Below are 22992 nucleotides of genomic sequence, written 5' to 3' on the forward strand. Positions count from 1 at the left end.
TTTTTTCCCCTCCAAAAATAAAAAAGTGATGCTGCAGCTTTCTTGTCTGATATTTGTAATGAATTGTAATTGTATCTGTGGAACCACTAGCTGTTTAAAAAGCAAATCTTTATTTTGGAAATAATTATTTTTTATATGTTGGGCATATTTTTTTTAACCTCATGTCTAATTGTAAAATTGCATTTTTCATGTTTGCGTGCATAAATTAAACGTGTAGGGTGTGTATTTTGTAGAATATTTTAAATCCATTTTCCCCTGAAGCCACCTATTTCTTTAATGGATTTTATTTTTTCAGAATATAATTGAATACAGGAATGATTGAAATAGCCACAAATTCTAAGCAATTTATTACATCACCAAAAAAAGAATCATTTTAGACTTTTCTTCTTCTTTCTTCATAATGCGTAACTAAAGCTTTATAAGAAAACGGGAAATAGACAGTGGATCTCAAAAAACAAAAAAACAAAGCAGAGAAGTTTAAGAGGTTGGAGGACCGGTAGAAGTGTCCGTTTCTAAATCTGATGAGAAAAGCTGATGAAGAGTACGGCTTTTTTGTTTGTCTTCGCAGTGGAAAATAACATCCAAAAGTTCCAAGGAATTCCTATTATTTCAATAAAATAAATTAATTAGCATTTACTGCCAAAATGAAATCGGACCAATCAGATTTGTGTTTTAGATTTTTCTTTCTAAAAATATATGATCAGAAGTTAAGTATAGTGTTTGTAAGATGTTTTTGTCATTGTTGTTATTAAAAATGTTATTGTTAAAAAGTTTTGGTTAGGTCCTGATTGAACGTTTTGATATTTTCTAATTTAACAGAGTATTGTTTGAAATCGAAAATTTCTCATATCCAAAATTCTGTTTATTGTTTTGTTTTTTTGTCTCTTAAACATTGATGTGGCCCTCCAATGACCCTAAGCTCATTTTGTTTGAGGCCTCTCTTTTCCTGCAACATCAAAGATCTACTACTTTTTACACATTTAAGAAAAGTCAATAAAGGTTTTTTTTCTATTGTTATAGTTAGTGTGTTTTGGTGTAAACATGAGTGGTGTAAACATTAGTTTAGGATTTTGTATTCTAAGAAACAATGTAAATTCAATTCTATTCTTTAGGACTTCTCTCTAAATTGCAACTAGAAACTTGAAAGAAGGAGCTTTTCTGACGGTTGTTTAAACCCTTACTATTATTTTGCTCAGTTATTGGAAACATTTGCATTTTGAAGGAGTGGTAAACCACACACTGTCTCTTGGTTATGATGGGTGACACCTGTTGGGTGTAGCTCTGGGATCAATACCTTGTAAACTCTTGTGCTATCCTAGGCACTTTAACATTGGGAGTTGGGTCATCTAGACCCACTAGACAGTGCGTTGAACCTTTTTTTCTTCAATGATTTGTGATCTTCACAGGTGTCCATGGATTACATGAAATCCTCTCCACCTTTATCCACCTTTGTCATGGTAGGAAGGGTGGGGTCATCTAAGATAGCACAAGGGTTAATTTGGAAGGGGTGGAGCTGACAGGTAAGGTGCCATATTCTTATTGGTGACCAAGATGACTGTTGGGCCCACGGTGTGTGTGTGTCACATCAGTTTAGGCAATTTCAATTAAGTTTAAAAATGTAACTTACTTAACTTAGTAATTGAAACTAAATTAATGAATACTACCAACATCCTTAGAATATTCTTTCAAAGACAGAGCCAAACAGAAAGATAAAAAAACAAGGCTCTGTGCCTGTCGCTCAAGAGCTTCAGGCAAGTGCACTGAACTTCCAGGCCACCAGGGGGCGCCAAAGCGGCATCTTTGGCTTCTTTTGAACAAGGTTCAACAAAGGTTCAACAAAGGGTCATCTCTGAGGAGTTTTTTTCAAATTAAAATTACCATGTTTATCTGCCAAAAGACAAGCGAGAAAAGCAGGAAAAGACGCCCAAGAAATGAAGGTAAAGATTCGGAAAAGCGGGTTTTTAGTTTTGAGAAAGTTTGGTTTTGTTTGATCTGCTAGCGGCTAGCTCATTGTTTTTCAACCAGCGTGTCGCGAGAAATTTAAAATTTTCACTGATTTAAAAACTGTTACAATCACCAGAATGTCAGCTATGTGTTCATCAAAGTAGTTTACTAATTCCTAATAAATACACCGGGTCTCTCAGCATCTTCTGTGTCTTTCATAAGGAGAAACACTTTTGACTGTAGATTTTCATGTAAAACTCACAAAAACCAAATAAAATGACATTCTTTCTGAACAGTAATTAAGTTTTAAAAAGGGGCCTATTTTTTATGTTTGTGCAAGAGCAGTTGTAATAAATAATCACAACATGCATGATAAACTTTAGACAAAGCATTATATTCATATTTATATAAGTTCACTTGTAACTACACAAAAAGTGAACATGCTAAATTTTTTATTGGCTTTTCTTTTGTCTAAATCAAAAATGTGACTTGAACAAAAATATTCTATTTCTTTTTAGTGATTACATTGTTTCAGTTCAACTTCATTGTGTCTGTTGTCTACTTTACCTTAATGCTGTTTCTTTGATTTTGTGGTTACTTATATTTAAACTTAACTTCAAGTTTTTCAAAAGTGAATCAAGTCTGAAATTGAATATTTCCTTCAATCCAAACATCATTAGAAGGCAGCCATGTCTTTTATAAAGATGACTTGAACCAAACAAATGTCTTACAGCAGTGCAGTAAGAGATGCGGTCACATAATCCCAATGCATCATGGGAGATGTAGTGAAAAGCAGTGGTGCTGATGCTGGACAGACTTGGGTCTCTGAGCTTCATTATTTTATTCACTTTTTCACAGACGCTCTGACACCGGATCCCGCATGAAGCTGCTGTTCTCGCCGCGTGTGGGAGGAGCTAGAATCAAAAGTTCTTCTCACTTACGAAAAGATCCGGTGTATTTATTTGGAAGAGCCAGTGCAGGTCTGTCAGTGCTGGCAGAGCTTATTCTCAATTTGTGTTCTACGAAAGTGTGAGACAAATTTACTGAAAAAAAAAATGTCTGGTAAAAAATGGCAAGGTTTAGTGATCATTAGCCAACTTTCAAGATCAACAAACGCCTTCAAAAATAATCTTTGAAAGAAACAATCAAGAATCTGGTTTTATTTTTTATTTGCATTAACCAGTTGAATATTTCATAAACAGATGATTACATGCTAAGTGTCTTTGACTCTCCGTAACAACACTTTAGTCTTAAAAAGGAAGAAAATAAAATGACATGTTCAGCAAATTACAGCCCATTTTCCATAGCACCCAAATTTCAGTCTTTACCGATAAAGGATTATTTATTTCCTTAGTTTTGTTTGTTACAAAGCTCATAGAGCTTGTTTTCTATGTGGATTTCACACTAACTGTTCTCTGTGTGCTTTTGTGATGCCAGGCTTCACTAAAGCAAAGATCCTTTCACTCCTTCAACAAAAATATCTCCTGAACTATCTGCAAACCCGACGAGCAAAATTAATTTCAACACACATCCATTCATTTCAGTGCAAAATATTCAAATGGAAAAACAGATTAAATTGGAACACAACAGCAGTTGAATGTGTGTATTCATCACTCCTCCAAAAAAATCTTTAACACTCATGGTGAGGAACAGAAATAAATTCTATATCTAAAATCGGATTTACTACAACCTTATTTTTTTTAGTGCAATTTCATTTTTCATACACCACAGATCACCGTTTTATTTTGTTTCAACAGAGATGGAGGGTCTATCACATAAATGTTGGCCTGTAAACCATGAGAAGTCTGTTCATTTGGAGCTCCTTCTGTTGGATACATCTGTTTTTCCCTCTTTAAAAACATTAAGAAAATCAGCTAAAGTGGTAGAAACGTAGTTTTTCAACAGTATGATTCGGTTTCATTTTATCATAGAAGCAAAATTTTGCAGCCTCAATTGATGCAAGTTACTAAAGTACTACTAGGTGGCCTGTTACAAAAGGATTCAGATCTGTCTTTACTACACTTCCAGTAGTTAATGAGCTACAGTATGAAAACGTACATAATCTCAAGCCTTGGTCACAACTGCCCTTCATGGTGGATACCGGCTGTCTCCGGACGAAAAATTGGCAAACCTGTGTTGGCCATAGGGTGGCCCACAAGCAGAGAGGCCGTTGATCGCTTGATAAACCTGTAGAGTGAAAATGTTCAGGCACATTTCTTTTCGACGGGAATAGTACGGGAAACAGGTCATTACGAACACTTACACAACATGCAAGGGTAAGTGAAGTAGTTGATTCGCAGGCACATCATAGATTGCCCATCTTGTCAACCCCTCAAATCCTGCACACTGTGCAAGGGGTAAGTTAGGGCTGTTCACGTCATAAGTGCGTGATTAAGAAATGCTTACGGACACTTAGGTTTACGGACACACCCCATGGGTGCAGCATTTGCACGTGGTCAGTAACGAGCCAGTGCTAGCACTTTATCAATGACTAGAGTTTGATGTAAGGACACCATAGGACAGCATTGCTTGTACGTCATGAGTGCGTACAACATACATTTGCCTTACAAATACTTCCTAATACACTTTGCATAGACACGACAATCCTACGTTCCATTTTTGTGCTGTCCCTTAAGGTGGGTGCACAAGTTTTAAGGGAAATTTTAAGGGATACACCTACACTCCCATTAAGATGCAACCCCTCCTTTGTATAACCCGCCAAGGGCCCGGATAACCCAAAAATCAGCAGGACCAGTAGGGGTCAACCCCCATTTGGGTGCATATGACCAAGGCTTTATCCCTTTCCAAAAAAGCTGTTTTCTGTTTGGTTACCGTGGTAGTAGAAACCCCTCACAAATCAACAGGCTAACATTACGTTGGAATTGAACCCCATTAACCTTACACAGCTGCTGCTTCCTACATTCCTACGGTCATCGGTGTATTGCCGTTTCCTCACAGTTCGGTACAATATTGCACAACTTATCGTCAGGCGGCTTTTCCAAGAAGTTGCCCTAGTGAAACTGTTGCCTGCAACCAGTGCTGAGCGTTCACATTTGACTTAAATGGCAGTTAGCAATTCCTTGTATAAATAAAGTTTATACACATTACTGAAATCAATAGTCACAACTATATCACAGGTTTAAAGCTCAAGTAACCACTCCATGCATGTATGTCCGGCATATAAAGACATTCGAGTATTAGATGTTTTCTTTCATGTATTCATGTGTGTATTCATTAAAGGTGGTTGTGTTGCATTTTAAGTCATGAATGCCTCTCGGTAGCTTCAGGAACGTAAATATTAAAATGAAGCTAAAAAAGAAAAACATTTCAGTCCGCCACGTGAATTGACTATTTGTTGTTTTTCTATAAAAATTGGCCTGTTATATGTCTAACTAATCCTAGAAATCGTGCAAAAGTGCAGTAGTGTTCATGTGTTTGTAAAATGAAAGTGAGTTTGTATTCCCCTACAACTTTACATTTAAATTGACAAAAGAGAAGGCACTGAACATCCTGCTACATGTCAAATCTGTGCAAAGAAACATGAAATGAATGTTTAAGTGTGGTAAACATCAATGAAAATAGAAATCTGAGCTTTTTCTCCAACTGTTTACCAGGAACCGCTTCTATCACAAAGTCTAATGTGCCTGTGATGTTCTGAAACAATTTCCTTCTTTTGATATTTAATTGAAAATGTGTTATTTAAACTGCATTGTCCAGTTATTTCACTTAAAGTTGTTCTGTAATACAAAAGCTAAAATAATAAAAAAAACCTAGCTTGTTTTTGTTACACATTAGTGAAATTTCTTTAAAGGAAGTAAAAGTCACTTCTACAAGCATCAACTCTTTCTCACACAAAGACTAAATTGCACGAGCCGAGAGTGGACCTTCTGCATGCGGCTGGGCTCGCAGTGGTGTCCCATCGTGTTGATGTGCAACCAAACGTCATCGTTTGTTGTTTTTTTTGGAGACAATTTGACATGTGAAGTGTCAAAGTCATTCAGAATGGAAGAAAGAGCGTAACGGCAGCATCTGTGGTCTGAGGAGAGAGAAAAAAAGCGTGAGTGTCCTCTGGGATGCGATCACCCTCTCAGGAAACTTATCTAGAACATCAGAAGAGAGGCAGCCGATGCCTCACAACTTTTCTTTTGCTATACAATCACATTGTATTTGACCCTTTTAATGTACAAAAGGTATCTCAAAGGAAGAAGTAGCACTTTAAAACTTTGAAAATGTATCTAAAATCATTCAGACCATTCATTGACTGTAGGACACAACTGTAAACTATGAGCTTCCCTGTGCTCCCTGTGATCTATTAGGAGCAAGTATATATTTCAAAAATAAAATGTATCTGAAAACAGTCAGAACAATATCGATAGATTTTTTAAAATATCCGACCGATACAGATAAACTGAAATTATGCAAATATTAGTACTGGCACCGGTACATCGCCGAGCCCTGGTTGTATTTCCCCTTTTGCCGCTGATCCAATGAGATACAGTCAGATTCTTATTTTTGTCTCTAATCTTTCTCAGTTTTGTTTCTTCTTTTATAAACAGTTGGAAACACTACTTCAACATATTGCCTAAATATATTACACATAAAAGCTTTGAAATAAAAAAAACTGTAATTTCTTCTTATTGGTATCTTTACCTTAATCTTCATGGCACAGAGTCACTGCTCCTCGCAGTTAGAAGCTGGAAACGCTTCTGCCTCCTGGTTCTGGAACATGTACTGTTGGATAAACAAAAGCAATTTAGTTTATGTATACCTCTTAAAAGACTCTTAAACACAGTTGCTCATGATCTAAAAAGTGCATAGACTTTCAGGTTTTAAAGCCTTAAGGCCCGTACACACCGGGACGAATTTCGCGCCCGATATTCGCCGACGTTTAACGCCTCGTGACTAAACAAAGGGCACCAATGTGAGTGTGCACACCGACGCGAAAAAACGCCACGCGTCAAAGCGTCACTTTTTAAAAAACGCCTCGGGTTCGGTTTTTTGGTTTGACGCACCGCGTCAAAAACTACACGACCAATGAGAATGGCGCTTTTGCACATGTGTCTGGAGCTTCTGAAGTTACAGTAAAACACAACTTGGGGGCGCTCAAACATAAAACTGCCTTTCTGAGCACACATACCAGCGAAGAAGATAGACGCCAAGTAGCGTCTACACTGCCGCAAAGAAATAATGACGGACATTCTAAAATATTCCCGAAAACGCTCATGATACATTTTCAGCTCTTGTACCAGTCGATAAAACTCCCCATGTTCTTCTCTTTTCGTAATTATGGGATGTACCCAAAATCGGCGTCTTTTCCGGCGTCTTTCATCATTCAACAGAACAATAATTTCTTCATCGCTGGAACTGGAGCTAGAGCTACTGGTGCTGGAGATATTCATGTTTTCTTTGTTTGATTCTGACAAGCGCGTAAATACTTGCTCTCTTCTTCTGAGTGAAAAGCGACTTTAAGAAGCGTGAAGTTGCGCAGCGCCACCTTGTGTACAGGAGTATTTCTGTTTTACATTTAGCGCCATCTAATGTCAGGGAAAGCAATTGCATGTTAACTCGGCTCATCGTCAGCGAAAATCGCCTGGGTGTGAACACAAAAAACGTGGCGAAAAACGCTGGCGAATAACGCCTGGCGAATATTCGTCCCGGTGTGTACGGGCCTTTAGTCACGGTACGGGTGCTGCGGGTTTTTGGGATTGTTCGGACCTTTTGGAGGGTCATAGAGGATCGGCTGCATTTTAAAGGGAGCACAGGTGTGTCTTGCAGTTTCCTTCAGACTCATGCGCCCACCTCAAGGTATGTCATGAAAATGGAATCTGCGGTTGACATGCTTGTGGCGATTGTATGGTGAAGTATTTGAAAAGAACATGTAAGTCACACGCACTTATGACATACAGGTGATGCTGTTTTACAGCCCCTTATGCAACATGTACTTGCTCCTCACTGACTGTGCACAAATGCCTCAAACACAGGGTGTCCACGTGACACGAAAGTGCCCATAGGGTTGTCCACACAAACTACGCTCTAATTTTCTTATTTCTAACAGCCAGGCTGCACCCAAGTGTTTAGGGGGTTAGAAAAATGAAGAATTTGCACGCCTGCGTATTATCCACTTTCCCTTGCTGTTCATCAAATGTGCATGAACCTTTTTTACTCTATGGGCTAACCAAGCGATCTTTGACCTTTCTGTTTCATGCAGACCACCTGTTTCATGTTCCCCCCCCCCCTTTTTCAACTGTGGACAACCCATAAGGAAAGTTGTGACCAAGACTTTATGCAGCGTAGACTTACAGATTTCAGGTTGGATTCCATCTCTGAGAAGTTCCATTCAGTCAGAGGCAGATTTAAACTGAAGGGCTGTAGTGCACAGAAAAGAGAAAGGAGCTTTGACGCAGGGATTACCGTGCATAAAATGTGTGTGACAGTTAGGACAGAAGATAAACCAAGTTCAGTTGACTGCTTTACCAATCTGATTTGTAAATTCTGTTTGTGATTCCCATAGATGATTTTGGTTCTGTGTCAGATGCTTTTCCTTACTCTACCCTCTGCAGCACACGTGGGACATGAAAGCACTGTGTGCCTCTTTGTCGTTGTGTTTTTCAGTGTTTTAACATGAAGATTAGATATACATTTATTTTAACAAAGGGAAAGGCACAGGCTTTCAAAGCGCGGCCTATTTGTTTCTAATGTCTGAGCATACTGTATATACAAGTGAATTTCTACTAGGTTTGCTTTGGCTCCTTCTGTGCTCATTTGATAAGGAGTTACAAGGCTAGGTCAACTCACGTCCATGACAGTGCCAGACTCCACTGCCCCCTGGTGGTGGTTCCTGAGCAGCAGCTGCTGCAGCTCCTCCAGGCTCATGTCCACATTCTCCGCACTATCTGGAACCTCGGCTCTAAAGACAAACCCAGAGTCAGGTGCTTTGCCCAAACGCAAAGGTTCTGCGCTTTTGTCCACCTGTGAGCTCTCACCTTTCGAGGGCAAGTCTCTTGCTCCTCCTCTCCATCATTGAACTCCTTCCCTCCAGAACAGACTGTACCATTGCCACGGGGAGAACAGGAGGTTCGGAGCACACCTCACAAGTGGAGGTCAGTGACATGACCTCTTCTCCCCCTCCCATGCTGTCTCGCTTCCCACCTGGTCTCATGCCTGGACTCGCAGGCTCCTCTTTGATGAGCACCATGCAATTTTCTCTGTCAGAGGCATCACAAAGTGTGTATAGGTTTAAACACGGACTCTGATCGCTGGAGGTACCACTCCTGTTTTCATGCCTTACCTGCTCTCATCAGGCTGCATCTGCAGGGCCATTCCAGTCTGAGAAAGGTCGGTTACGTCTGATATAATCGGCCCTCCTGTCAGCACGCTCCCTGAGCAGGAAGCTGTGTCACTAGATGGCTGAGGAGGAAGAGGAGAGGACTATGAAGCATTTTTTTGTTACTTTTGCATGAAAATATACTGGATGAATATGGATAAAAATAATCCTTAACCAGTCTGGTTGTGATTCAACGAATCTCTCTGGTAAAATCATTTTTAACATGTTCTTGTAGCATTTTTCTGATGATGGAGGACATTTATATAAAAAAATAGCTTAAAATTGTTTTTCGGAGTATTTCTTCATCTTTATTCATTTCGTATGTAGTTAAAAAGAGCTTATTTGTGACGTAGAAACTACAGTCATCAGGCAACTAGCTCCCTGCTCCACTCTATTCCGACGCATCCACCCGCAGACAAATAGATCCATGTATTGTGTGTTTGTTTTCCTCATCTGAGCTGGAATGTGGATTTAAAACTGTACAGCGGGCTAGCTCTGATATTGCTCGCCATTTTTGTTGCACCAGTTATGTTAGGCTGGGGGTGTTAGGGGCTGTAAGCTAGCGGGAGAGAGAGAGTAAACAAAGAGATGATAGGATATCAGACCACTGGGAACACATTTTTAACGCTTATTCGTGTAAAAATATTAGCAGTTTCATGTATTCGCAGGTGATTTTTTCAGTCATTTGACTCCTCCGGTGCATCACAAAAGGTCAGAGAAATGGCATTAGCTGACTCGGAAGCGGCCGGAAAATATTCTGATATGCTAAGAAAGATGATCGCGGGGAATAAATATCATCCAGGTGAATGAATGGTGGATGACACTGGCCTCTTCTGGGAGAAGAGACACTCAAATCGCGCTGCAGCACCACTCACACTTAACCCTTGTGCTATTCTAGGCACTTTGACACTAGGAGTGGTCATCTAGACCCCACAAGACAGTGCACTGAACTTTTTTCTTCAATGATTTGTGATCTTCACTGGTTTCCATGGATTACATGAAATCCTCTCCACCTTTATCCACCTTTATCGTGGTAGGGATAACACGTCAATGGTCATCTAGATTCTAGACCCTATAGGATAGCACAAGGGTTAATCACATTCTTCGGCCTCAGGGGTGTTGGGTGGGGTTTTCCGTATTTGTGGGGTCTGTGCATTCGCAGGTGTCTCTGGTCCCTAACCGGAATACTGTAGATCAAAAGATGATTGGAGTGGGACTTCAAGAGGATAAAAGGAATCCGTGTTCACATTCATCACTTGTGTGACTTTGCTCATTAGTCCGAACTGAAGAAGTTGGTTAAATAAAGTTATTTTATCTGTTATTTTCTTGCTGATGTATATGAAGACTCTCATTCATCCAGGTTGGGGCTTAGGGGCTGTCATCTGGACTTGGTTTTTAAAGTTAGAAGTTTCACCTCTTATCCAAGAGGCTTTGTCAATTCTGAAATAGCTGGTCGAAGAGCTGGTATATATGCGCTCATTGGGGAGGAGTCAGACCTGAAACTGAATGGTATTGTCAACTTAGCCTACATGGTTTCGGGTCGTTAAGAGTCCTTTGTCCTCAGCTGGGGGTTGGGGAGCCAGAGACTCCCTCCGCAAACTGGTCATCTCTTTCAGCTGTTAACGACTCAGGTGGAACTGGTTTGGGTTGTTTAGGTTTCAAAACACTGCCGTAACACTGCCGTTCTTGCTAATAATTATTTGTTCTGTCTGCATCACCTTTCTTCTGTAACCTACAGGTACTGAAGGATAAAGACGGGATATGGAAAACCTGCAGTCAAGTACATTTCTAGCACTTATGCTGCCCTCTACTGAATAGTTCCACATCTACACGGATGTCTGACATCTACTAAAACTGATTTTTGGTCAGAACGTGATTAATAAAGTAGTGTGTGTAACGTGAACGATGTTTAAAATCCAGGCTGTTTATGCAGGACAGCTGGCCTTCCTGCCTTAGCTCTGAGGAAGAATGAAAGCGGGCCGAGGCACCAGCAGATTTTTTGCTAAACAGCAAGGTTACAGTAAATTCTCTGACCTGCAGATTTGCTTTTATGGACAAAGACATACCTGGTATGGTGTGTTTGTATACTCACAGACTGAATGTAGAAGGACTCGTGCATGGACTCCATCTGGTGAGCATGGCTGAACTTTGATGCAGAGGGGCTAGGGGGGCCATCGTCCAACATTAGAGGCCTGATAAGGAAAGCAATTTTCTTACACATCGGTGGCTAGCAGAGGTGTATATTCATTTGAAAATGAAAACAATAAGTTGGTATTTTAACAGTTTTTTTTAATGTTAAATTATTAAGATTATTCATTAAAACAAACATTTTCATGTAGAACTTTTTATAAAACTACAAACAGATGATTTATCAAATATGTAACATAAAAATGATTTTTAGCTTTGCCCACAGGATCAGTATCGACAGGCTTCATTAGAAATGTGATGAATAAATTGACACTTTTGTGGATCATTTATTGAGTCGGAGAAACTCCAGTTGGTTATATTAGGGGCCCCTGTCATATCTGGTTGCATAAATCCACCATAAATCTTCTGTTTACACTTAAAAATTAAAAAGTACAGAGTAGAGAAACGCAACGCTGTGTGGTAGATGAAGTGGTCATTTTTGTTAGTTTGGTTTAAAAAGAAAAGTTTTTAGCAGTCAATGGTTGTAGTTATGCATCTGATATGCGTTTGTCAAGGGACTGTTCAATTGGAGCTAAATGCCAATAACAGCAACACAAACACACAAATGGAAAGAAATAAACGGTTAACCCTTGTGCTGTCCTAGGCACTTTAATATTGGGAGTTGGGTCATCTAGACCCACTAGACAGTGCTCTGAACCTTTTTTCTTCAATTATTTGTGATCTTCACTGGTGTCCATGGATTACATGAAATCTTTCCACCTTTATCCACCTTTGTCATGGTAGGGAGAACACGTCAATGCAAGGGTGGGGTCATAGGATAACACAAGGGTTCAAAGTCTAAATTCAATCAAGGCCAATCACAAGTAAAACCGTTTGACTCGGCTTAAAAAGCTTGAAGATCCCATTTCTTTTTAATTGAACCTAAATTTGAAATAATTATCCGCCATCTGCCAGTTTATTTAATTCTGCCAGTAGTTACTTGTAGCCGAAACCCCAAACCGCCATTACCGTGCAGGAGTGATGCCACCACACTAAAACAAGTGGGAAAACGTCTCATGCCGGCCTTGTTCTCTCAGAAGCTGAGCTGAGCCAGCGTTCTGCTCTTACTGGCTGCAGCAGGGTCACGCACTTTGCTCGGCCTTCACTGTGTGCGAACGTTTGTGTGACCAACTGACTCAGCACTTGTCTCCATTCAGCGCTCGTTCAGTTAGATTGTTCAGTTTGTCAGCTGAGCCAGCCCTTCCCTCCATGTTTGTCTATTTCACTGCGTGTGCATATGTATGTGTGTGTGTGTGTGTGCATCTGTGTGTACTTACAGCTTTCTCTTCAGGCTCACATTACTGGGTGAGTTGGGTTGCATTTGACTGAACAGATACTGAATCAGCTGGTAACGACGGAAAAAAAACACACCAAGAATCAGCTTTCTTAATCATTAAAATAAATAATAATTTTGTCAAATGTTCTTTTTAGTAAGGGGAACACTCAAATATACTCACTTCTAATCTAACATGTTGATCATGTTTGGCTATTTGCTTTGGTGTAGGGGAATAGCTGCATATTTTTGTTAGACTTGGGCATAAAAAATGTCCTATGGTTTGGACCAACATGTCTAATGGGAAAGTTTTATTTGAAGTTGGACTGCAGAGATTGGTGTGTTGCAGCAACCTTTAAACTCCACCTCTGATTGTGTTGCACCGTTTGTAGGTTTAATGATTAAGACATCCCACCACCTCATGATGTTATTACTGATTCGTTTCCACAAGAGATGCTGTTAAAAAAGATGTTGTCGGTGGGATTTGAGAGGGAACAGGTCCTGCGTCACTCCTGTAGTAGTGTTGCAATAAGTAAAGGTAAAGATGATGTGTGAGGACTGACCTTGTTCATGACTTTCTGTTGCTGTGTGTGGTTCTGTCTCAGTGACACCACCTCTCTCCACAGAACCTCGTTCTGCCTGCAAATCAGAGGATCAAACTGTGTTAGCATCCCTTTTGTTTGTGTTTTTTTTAATGATGATGGAACACAAAAACATTTGTATACTTTTATGAGTTAATTTGCAGTCATTCAACAATAGTAGACTTCAGAAGACTCATTTGTTCCACAAAGTTAGATCTGTTAGAAAAGTGCAAGAACATCCCCTAAGAAACAACTTCAAAAACATTAAATAAAAAAAATTAACTGTTGATAAAAATGATATACCATTTAACTTTAAAACTGCAAAACGTCATTCTTTTTTATGTCATGTATTTTGTCAGTGGACATGTTTGTAATTTTATAGAATAGATGAGTTACTGCACTGCTGAGATAAAAGTACTCAATGATTTAATGACAAAATTATTAATGTTGACAGAGAAATATTGCTGACATGCAATGTAGTTTTTGTTGATCTTATTGTATGAGCTTCTTTTTAAAGTGTTGTGCAAACAGTGATTGTATTTTTTTGTTAAAGTAAAACATGAGCTTAAAATTTACGTTGATATTAATAGAAACTCGCTCTTGTTATTACAATTTATTTAAAAAATTGGGCCAATTATAGACTATTTTCATCACTTCCTCAATTTTACATAACAGTGGAAAAATTATTTGTCAAACAGTAAAGATTAATGCTTTTACAGAAATATCAATTACGCAATTAACATTGGCTTTTAAAAAAATGTCCTAGATGGTTATCAATTTCACAAAAAATGTTGCAAAAGCTGTGGATTGTAAAGACAATGCTGTGTTTTTATTGATCTAAGTAAACCATTATCACTCACTTTTTTTTTTAAAGAAATGTGAACATTATGCTATTTGTAGTGTAATTGAAAACTGGTTTTAAAGTTATTTAAACGACAGTCTTTAATGTATTATAATTAATGGTACAGTACCTCTACAATTGATAAAACCATCGAAATCCCCAAGTTTCTTTTTTGGGACCAAAATTGATTTGATTTTCCTAAGTGATATTTGTAATGTAACATATTGAGGTTTGTTATTTTGCAGATGATACAAGTTTATTTTGTTCAGAACATGATATTACTCATTTGGTTTTTTGATATGGCAAAAAAGCAATAAAGTTTAAAGTTGGTGTAATTAAAATCCTAATTAAAAAATAATTCCAACATAAAACATTTTCATTTACATTTAATTAAATGGGCATTTGACATGAGGGTACTTTGACAATGGGCTAAGATGTAAATCCAACATACAATGGAGTGAATTGTCAAAAAAACAACTATTGAGTTAGAATTGCAGGTTTTATTGTATCACTGTAAAATGCGGGGTCCGCTTATAAATCCAAAAAACGGATACCGGTATTAAACTACAAAAAAATAAATTTTAACAGCATCCATTGTTAAATTGCTTTCGTTGGTTTCTTTGTTTTTAGGTAGCAATGCCAATGCTGCCAATTTGATTGATGTCACTGAATGCAACTTCAAGACAGAGTTAGGATCATGGAACATGGCACTTTTAACATCTGCATGTGCACACCTGCTCTGCCTTTGTTCGCACTCCGTTGGTTGGTTGGTTGGTTTGTCAGCATGTGAGTCAGGTGTGTGGATGAACATTCTCTCCCCACTTTAGAGAACAATACTGAGCAAAAGCAGCTCTGCTCTATAATGGACCCACATTTGCTATTTATAAGCAACAATAGCCTCTGAAGCTAAAGCCTACTCATTCAGAGCACAATTCACAAGAAGAAAAACAGCTGAGAGGTTGATTTAAATTAAACTAAAATCTTGATAGTTGATATGTTTTTGTGTATTTTAAAATATGTTCATATTTTGAGGTGTGAATTGAAATAAACCTTTATTAAATGGACTTCAGCAGCCAAAACATAACAATCTGTAAAAATGAGACTGAGCAGACAGAACTATTTGTGTTTTTCTTACAGTTTCTAACACATAGCCTGAAGATCTTCTGTTGCCAGTCCATCCAGCTTCAAAATATGGATTTTAGTTATTAATTTTTGCATTTTAGCTTTTTGTATATATAACCTTAGACCCTGTGGAACAAGGTGTGATGGGGGAAGATAGCTTTTTATATGCATTTATAAAAAGTATATATGCATTTATTTATAAAAAGCTTGCAGCTTTTCCCCCCCCTATGTTTTATGTAGGCATGTAGATTTTTAAAAATAGTTTAAAAACTGGAACAATAGTTTTTATTTCTTACTAGGAAATTCAATTGAAAGTATTTTAACATCCTAACTACTGACTGTATATGAGAACTGGACCGAGTGAGTTTGACGTCATCCATAGAAATTGACCTACGTCTGGCACAAATGAAATTAAGTTCCACTTTTGGGAGAAAATTGTGTCGCTTCTCAATAAATATGTTCATAAACTAGACGCTCCCGCCGTGGATGGAAGAAGCTACCATCAAGCTTTTAGCCACATCACTGTATGGAAGCTTTGTCTGTATTTACAATGCATTGAGGACACAGATGATGATATTGAGAGTTCAGGTTTATATATTGCTTCTACAGATGCATCGGTAAGCACGTCTCAATGTCTGGGTTTGTGAGATCATTCAGAGACTCTCCCAGAATAATAAGGTTTGCTATCATCAGGAGCTTTGTTTAAATGATGGTCGCTTTCAGCGCTACTTTTATTTCTCTGAAACCCAATTTGAGGACTTGCTGTCTCGTAAATTTCCGAACAGGGGAACAAAAATTAGAATAAATTTAGAGGACCTTTTGGTCTGTGGGAAAATAATGAACATATGAGCCATTTAAGCATAAGTCGCACCCCCAGCCAAACTGTGCAAAAAGAACGCAACCTATACTCTGAACAACACGGTAGTTGGTTCGAGTCAGTCAACATTTCTATGGCAACCACTCATGCTAATCAGGAGTGAGCTTGTCTGAAATCCGCACCCCTACCACTAAACTGCATGCACACCTTTTTAGCTCTATTCCTAAGCTGAAGCCTTGATGTTACATTTCTTTGGGTGCATTTCTGAGTCATTGGCCCCAGTGAGGTTGGTGAATATATAATCAGTGGTCTTACAAGTCCAGTTTTGCAATAAGGCACACACAAGTGGGAGTACTCACTGCTTCATGTCCTGCATCTGAAACTCCATGTTGTCCTGCTGTGTTCTAAGCAGCTGGACTTCATAAAGCAGTTTACTGAGGTCCTCCTGACGAACTTTGGTCTCTTCGCTCTTCACAATGGATACCTAATCACATAAAACTCAGTTTTAGATGGTAGCTAATGTTCCATTACAGCATATATATTGACTAGTTTTCAAACTCATTTAAATTAAAATGAAAAAAAAGCTAATTTGGGGGTTCATTTAAAGATGTAACTCTTCCAAACTAATTAAAGTAATAAATGTATAAAACAGTGTAAAAGCATAAACGTAGAGATTTAATTACCTTTTTTACAAGATCTTCGAACAATAAGACATTGACAAGAAAACTAAAGTAGTTTTCTGAAATGTCCCCACAGTGGAATTAATAACATCCTAACTATGAAATGCAATTACGCTGCATAAAGTTTGCAAAACTTTGTGTTATTAAAAATAACAAAAATAGTTTCAGATCTCTGACCGAAAAATGTTCCCTTTAAACTTCATAGGAGAGCTCCTTACAATTGAAGTGACGTGCAAGAAGTCAAGTGTAGCTGTACCTTTCTCTTGATGTGCTCCAGCATATGTTCATGGCCCTGGAGGAAGTACAGATGCTGGAACTCTGTATCATCTCTCTCTGGCTTCACCAGACCACTCTGCTCAATGTTCACCACCTTACGAAAACCATCTACAGAAAGAAGGCACAAACATAGAAGTTCAAACTCTGTCACAAAAAAGGCAGGGAGGAGAAGAACCGGTGTACTCACACATGTTGAGCTGTCGAACAAAGCTTGCCATGTTGTTATGTTTGAAGTATTTTGGCAGAACTTCTTTGGCAAAGCGTCCCTGGTCAAACACATGGAAACTGGTTCCGGTCTGAAACCAGTCAGGTTTGAGAAGTTAGTCAACAGAACCTTCTAACAGAGCATTTTATTCATTACATGCTTTAATCATCTCTGTTCTTTTAGGGTCTCATTTTCCAACATCTCTGGCCTTTTTGGTTGTTGAAGCCTGATTTTAATTAGTTGCATCTTTTCAAGTAATGCATTTAATTTTTTAACCATTTTTTTTTTATTTGAGAGGATCAACCTTTTTCTTAATTTACAGGTTGTCCTGGTAGGTATCAGAAATGCATACGTACCAGGAAGAACAGTAAAAATAAAGATGCGCATGTATATATTAGTCAACAAGATGCATGAAACAAAAATTTGAGCAATTCTTTAAATTCTATTATTATTTTAATGTAAACATTGGCAAAACTCATTGGAAACTTCCTTCAGATGACCTTAAATAAAAATTACATATTAAAAAATCATATAACAATACTTTTCACATGTTACAGTTAAGTGTTGACATAGGCAGTTATCCCAAGCAAGGCGGGTTTTGGCTGTATGGAGTGCAGAATGTGGAGCTGGCTGTTGAAACTGGAGACAATAGCTTGCTAACATATTAAAGTGAGAGTCCAAGAGGAGTTATAGCTTCTACAATTTAAGACAGCCAATTTGCCATGAGAAAAAGAACATTGAAATCTACGAGGGGAATTTGTTATAAATCAAGTTTTAGGCCTTGTAACCAAATCACCAACTTCAACAAATGAAGTTGGAATATTTTGCGATTGGGTACATGTACATGCACTGATATGGATACGTATGCTAATCTTTCACACTATCTTTTCTTGTACAAACACACATCATTAACTCTGTGCTTCCTCAGGATCTTTTCCATCGATCTGATCAACATATTCACTCATTCTCTCCTTAAGAAATTTGTTTAATACTTTTGCCAGTTTAAATATAGCTGTTGAGTATTTCAAACATGTTTTGCTGCTTTACATTTTACATTTTCTTATTTGGGGGGGGGTAAGATATATGAATAAGAAATCACAGTGATGTTAGCATGCTATTTCTGCTGCATCCACTCTGGCCTCAAAAACAGGATCCATACTACTTTCTGTTGTTTGTGGTACTCTATTGCAAAGCAAAGTGTAGAGAGTGTTGGAAAAGTCAATTCTCCTGTTGGTTTCGTATTCAGGGGATTAATAAAAAAAAAAAAAAAAAATTAATACAACGCTAACCACAAGGTAGTACAGTGCAGTGCTTTCGTGTGCCAGACTGCGGCCCTGGAAAATGCTTTTGTTAGTAAAGCAATCCAACCTAAAACCAAAGCTAAATCAGATATGAATATAACTTTCATACCCATCTGGTTGCGGCCTGTGTTAACAATGACCAGGGTGGATTATTGTTGGTTGAGGAAGGAAAGGGAAAAGTAATGTTTGTAGGGAAAGAATAAAAAAGAAGGACATGAGTGTTGGAGTTAGTAGACACGTTGAATGTACTCACTTCAACATGGAAAACTTGAGAGTTTGCTGACAGGATAGAAAGAACAGAAGTGTGTGTTCAAGAAAAAGAAGAGAAGTGTGTATTCAAGAGACCAAATAGAAAAAGTAAACAAGGCTTACAAACTAGGAATAGGTTCAAACTGTTTTATCATTTAGTGTATGGAAAAACAAATGGAGTTGGGGCGACCTGAGAGAGGAGTTTTTTTAAAATGCTCCAGAGGAGAAGAAAGAGTCATAGAGAGCAGTGTTTTTCAACATTTTTTGAGCCACGGCACACTTTGACTTTGGAAACTCATGTCTGTATTGATCTACAGCCCCCCCTCAGCAATCTCACATGCATTTTTGTGATAATTGTGGCAGAAAAAGCTGGAAGTTGCAGCTGTTTTTTCTAAAAGATGTAATAAAAGTTACGTTAAAAGATTTAAAAACTGTTTGATGTGTGTTCTTTGTGGTTTCAAGACGTCAAAGGAAGCACTCATTGTGCGCTGGGACGCTGTCACTTTAACCCAATGTATCATTGGAGATGTAGTGCAAACAGCCGCCAAACGCAAACAGACAAGCGCCTCTGAGCTTCATTTTTTTGTTCACTTTTTCCACGGTCTTTTACCGGATTCTGTGAAAAAGCTACGCCGCTAAATAAGCGCTTTAGCTGGTATTTTTGTTGGAACTGAGCGACTTTATGAGCAGAATCGGAACAACAAAAGTGAGGACTTTAACCACTTCTGATTGGTCAGACTGATGAAGTGTGATTAAGCCTCCAAGAATGATTGGCGGAGACATAGTAAAAGGGGCGGGACTTTTCTGAAAACAGCCAACGCTACGGTTAAATCGCTGTCCCGTTATTCTTATCAAAATGTCTTTAATTTAATCAAATAAACACAAAGAAAAGTCTTTTACGATCTTTCATATTCCTAACTACTCAGTGTTTTATCAGGACCTGTTTGGATGAACAAAGAGTTGATATCCTGGAGATGGTAAATGTTTTTAGATCAGTTAATGAGGCAGTTTTCCCACAGCACACCTGACCATCTCCCGCGGCACACTGGTTGAAAAACACTGATGTAGAGGAATTAGTGTAACTCTGGGAATTGAAAGTTTGATATTGAGTAATGTCAGTGGTTATGCCATCCAGGTATGATGTGAGCTTGAGAAGAAAGAGAAATTCTGGAGGGAGATGGATGAGGTGATCCAGGGTATCCTTTGAGGAAAAGGGTAGTGATTAGCCAGACAGCATAGGATGGTGGTGTGAGGATGATTGATGGGGAGGAAAATGATGAAGACAAATGCAGATCAGAGGATCAGGTGGTGGAAGCTGAAAAGGAAGCGTTTTTTTGGTTTTAGGGGGAAGTGGAAAGAGGTTTGAGAGATCAGGAGGTTCACCCACATGACTGGACAGCTAAAGTGATCAGGGAGACTCGGAGGAAGGTACTTGGTGTGTCTTTTGTAATGAGGAAAGCAGATAAGGCAACTAGGTGGTGGAATGAAAAAGTTCAGGAGTTGTGTTAAAAGGAAAAAGCTTGCTAAGAAGAAAAGTGGTACACTAATATGACACAAGACAGCAAACAGAAATACAGCAAGATGCAGCACAACGTGAAGGTTGGGATGACAAAGGGCACTCAAAAGATGTAGGAGAACTTGGGTGGTAGGTTGAGCTCAAAGGAGGGAGAAGCAGATCTGTACATATTGGGAATACAGAGAAATGGATAGAAATTATGCGCACCAGGTTAGGACAATTATGGACAAGCATGGAAATTCGTTGACACGATTGTGATTTTCAAACAAAGCGTATAAATAGTAATCCACAGTTGTGATGCGAAGCTGGAAGAAGAACTTTGAAAATGTCCACTTGTGTAAAGAAGGAAACACGGCTGTTGTGGATGAGGAAGTTGCAAAAATCTCTGAGGATGAAGTGAGAAAGCCATTGAAAAGGATGAAGAGTGTACAGACAGGTGGTCCAGACAGAATAGCTGTGGAGGTGGCAGTAAAGTTTCTGTTTAAGCTGATTTGCCTAAACAGAGATCTTAGAGAGTCGGAGGATGCTTGATGAATGGGGTAATGTACAGGTGGTGATTTTTAAGAAGTGGGGAGACACAGAGTTGTGGAAATAAAGAGATATAAAGCTGATAGTCACACTGTAGTTTAAAAAAAATGTACTAAAAGGTCAAGAGTCTTAGTGGGAGCAGCAGCTTAGTGGAAGCTAGGATTTTATTTTTTCTATTTCTGAAATTGCTTGAAATAATAAACCAAATGAACGTTGAGACCATATATGAGCAACAGCATGGTTTCGAGGAGGTCAACACCATGGCGGACTTTAGGTCAACCTCTACAGCATTATTGTACAGGAAAGAGGTATGTGCAAGTGAGTTGAAAGGGGTAGAGGAAGGTATATAGGTAAATGGTGTTTACTTGTATAGCGCTTTTCTACCTTTCTTGAAGGCCCAAAGCGCTTTACAGTCACAGTCCCATTCACACACTGATGGTGGCTCCACTGCTGAACACTGGTGCCAACCTTCCACCAGAGGCAACATGGACTTCGACACATGGGCGTTCAAGGTGGAAATTGAACCTGCAATCTTCCGATCAAAGGTCGACCACCCTACTTCTACACCACTTTGCCCTACCATGGCGCACGGTGCCCTACCACTGCACAGCGGTGTGTTGCGTGACTAATCTGGGGTAGCAAAAATGAAAGGAAAGGTTTAGAAGACTGTGGTGATGGCAGCCATCTTGCTGGCTTAGAGACAATGGCTCTGAGGTAAAACTGGAGGTAGCAGTTGAAGACCAGTTCTTCTACACACGGGTCCTTAAAGTTTGGGCGGGTTTTAAACTGCCCATTTTATGCCTTGTTAACTTGGTTACAGTTAAAAAAGTTTCATGTGCCAGTCTCACATGCAATGTATTTTGAACTCACAGCACTCCAGCAGATCAGGTGGTTGGTGTCCGGATCTTCAACCAGTGTCCAGAGCTTGGTGAGAAAGGCAGGAACATTGCTGGAATAGCTGCCATCTACACCCACGGCACCTGGAGACTCCTGCATGGTGATGTTGGTCCACTCTATGTTTGCCTGCGTTTGTAATGACTTCCAGGTTAGTCCATGTTCAAGGAAGTTCCCTCACGCTATCCTGTTACTGATATTCCCAAGTTTGTCTCATTCTTCCTGGTTCCATGTCAGTCCGTTTCTGCTCGTTGCCAGTACTGTGTCTTTGTAGCAATTTCAGTTTTTCTCTTTGTTGCTTATCCTCTCTGTGTTCTGTTCACACCACTCATCCCAATGAATGTCATCCCAGAAGCTCAGTGTCAGCACACACAATTCAAGCTCAACCCCCCCTGCAAAACCCAGCCCCCCACTGACAATCAATGGCCAGTCCAACAATACAGCATCAACACAAAAGCTTCAATAATGCATCTCTGTCCACCTGCAACAGCCTGCTGGCTGAACTCAGAGCTCACAATAGAAGACATAACCTGTATTATTTTAGAGCAGGGGTGGCCACACTTTTTTGGCATGCTACTTTTGAGACGACAAGCTCCAAAAGATCAACCTTGACACATACCTGTTTTGTAAAGTAACAGTATAGCCTCTGAAAACAAAATATATTCACAAACTGACGTGTAAAATTTTGTCGAGAAAAAAATACTAGTTTCATCTGAAAACAAAATGTATCTACCAATTAAGCAGATGTTAAAATATGCTTCTAACCACAGAAGAAAGTAAATATGTGATTTTTTTATTTTTATTCTTTTACATGTTAACAGGTGAAGGTTTTAATATCTTCAGGTAAGTCTAAGGGAGGGGTGCCCACACTTTTTTGGCATGTGAGCTTGTGAAGGAATTTGTTTTATTATTATCATTGCTTAAATGTATTTGTTTAAACGTGTCTTTAAATGTTAACTCAGATTGACCTTTTTACCTCTTCTGAAAACAGTTGTGTGTTTGTTCATCTGCTTCTCATCTCCCACCCAGGATGAGGGGTTTACGACACACTGTCCTGAGCTGATAAGGGATACTGTTTGAAGTTAGAATCCAACCAAATGGGTCATTATACGACACCCCCTAATGAACTTTTCCTCTTTGTCTTGAAAACGTTACCTCCTTCTTGTGTTCTTAATAAAAGGTGCACAGGGAGAGGCAGACCTTTGAGAAGAGAAACGTGGTGGACCTTTTCCAACACATTTGCTCCTCTCCCTC

General features: G+C 38.9%; 1 protein-coding gene across 1 annotated transcript; it reads right to left on the bottom strand.

Annotated features, from left to right (window-relative positions):
* Positions 1 to 3029: 3029 nt before the first annotated feature.
* Positions 3030 to 22620, bottom strand: hsf4 (heat shock transcription factor 4). The gene is made up of 13 exons (XM_011476379.3): positions 21715 to 22620; positions 17233 to 17341; positions 17026 to 17153; positions 16449 to 16573; positions 13292 to 13367; positions 12733 to 12800; positions 11361 to 11460; positions 9233 to 9351; positions 8928 to 9149; positions 8740 to 8851; positions 8245 to 8310; positions 6595 to 6675; positions 3030 to 5980 (listed from the first exon to the last, which is right to left on the bottom strand). The coding sequence occupies exons 1-12, from the start codon at positions 21838 to 21840 to the stop codon at positions 6616 to 6618; spliced, it is 1311 nt and encodes a 436-aa protein (XP_011474681.1). The 5' UTR covers positions 21841 to 22620; the 3' UTR covers positions 3030 to 5980; positions 6595 to 6615.
* Positions 22621 to 22992: the final 372 nt, after the last annotated feature.

Source organism: Oryzias latipes, chromosome 6, assembly GCF_002234675.1.
Source record: "Oryzias latipes chromosome 6, ASM223467v1".
NCBI lineage: Eukaryota > Metazoa > Chordata > Actinopteri > Beloniformes > Adrianichthyidae > Oryzias > Oryzias latipes.

Excerpts from the sequence above, each read along its gene's own strand:
- hsf4 (XM_011476379.3), bottom strand. The coding sequence starts at position 21,840 with ATGCAGGAGTCTCCAGGTGCCGTGGGTGTAGATGGCAGCTATTCCAGC. Across the intron at positions 9,150-9,232 it reads ATGCAGCCTGATGAGAGCAG|AGAAAATTGCATGGTGCTCA; the intron begins GTAAGGCATGAA and ends TGCCTCTGACAG. Across the intron at positions 8,311-8,739 it reads AGTCTGGCACTGTCATGGAC|CCCTTCAGTTTAAATCTGCC; the intron begins GTGAGTTGACCT and ends TGTGCACTACAG.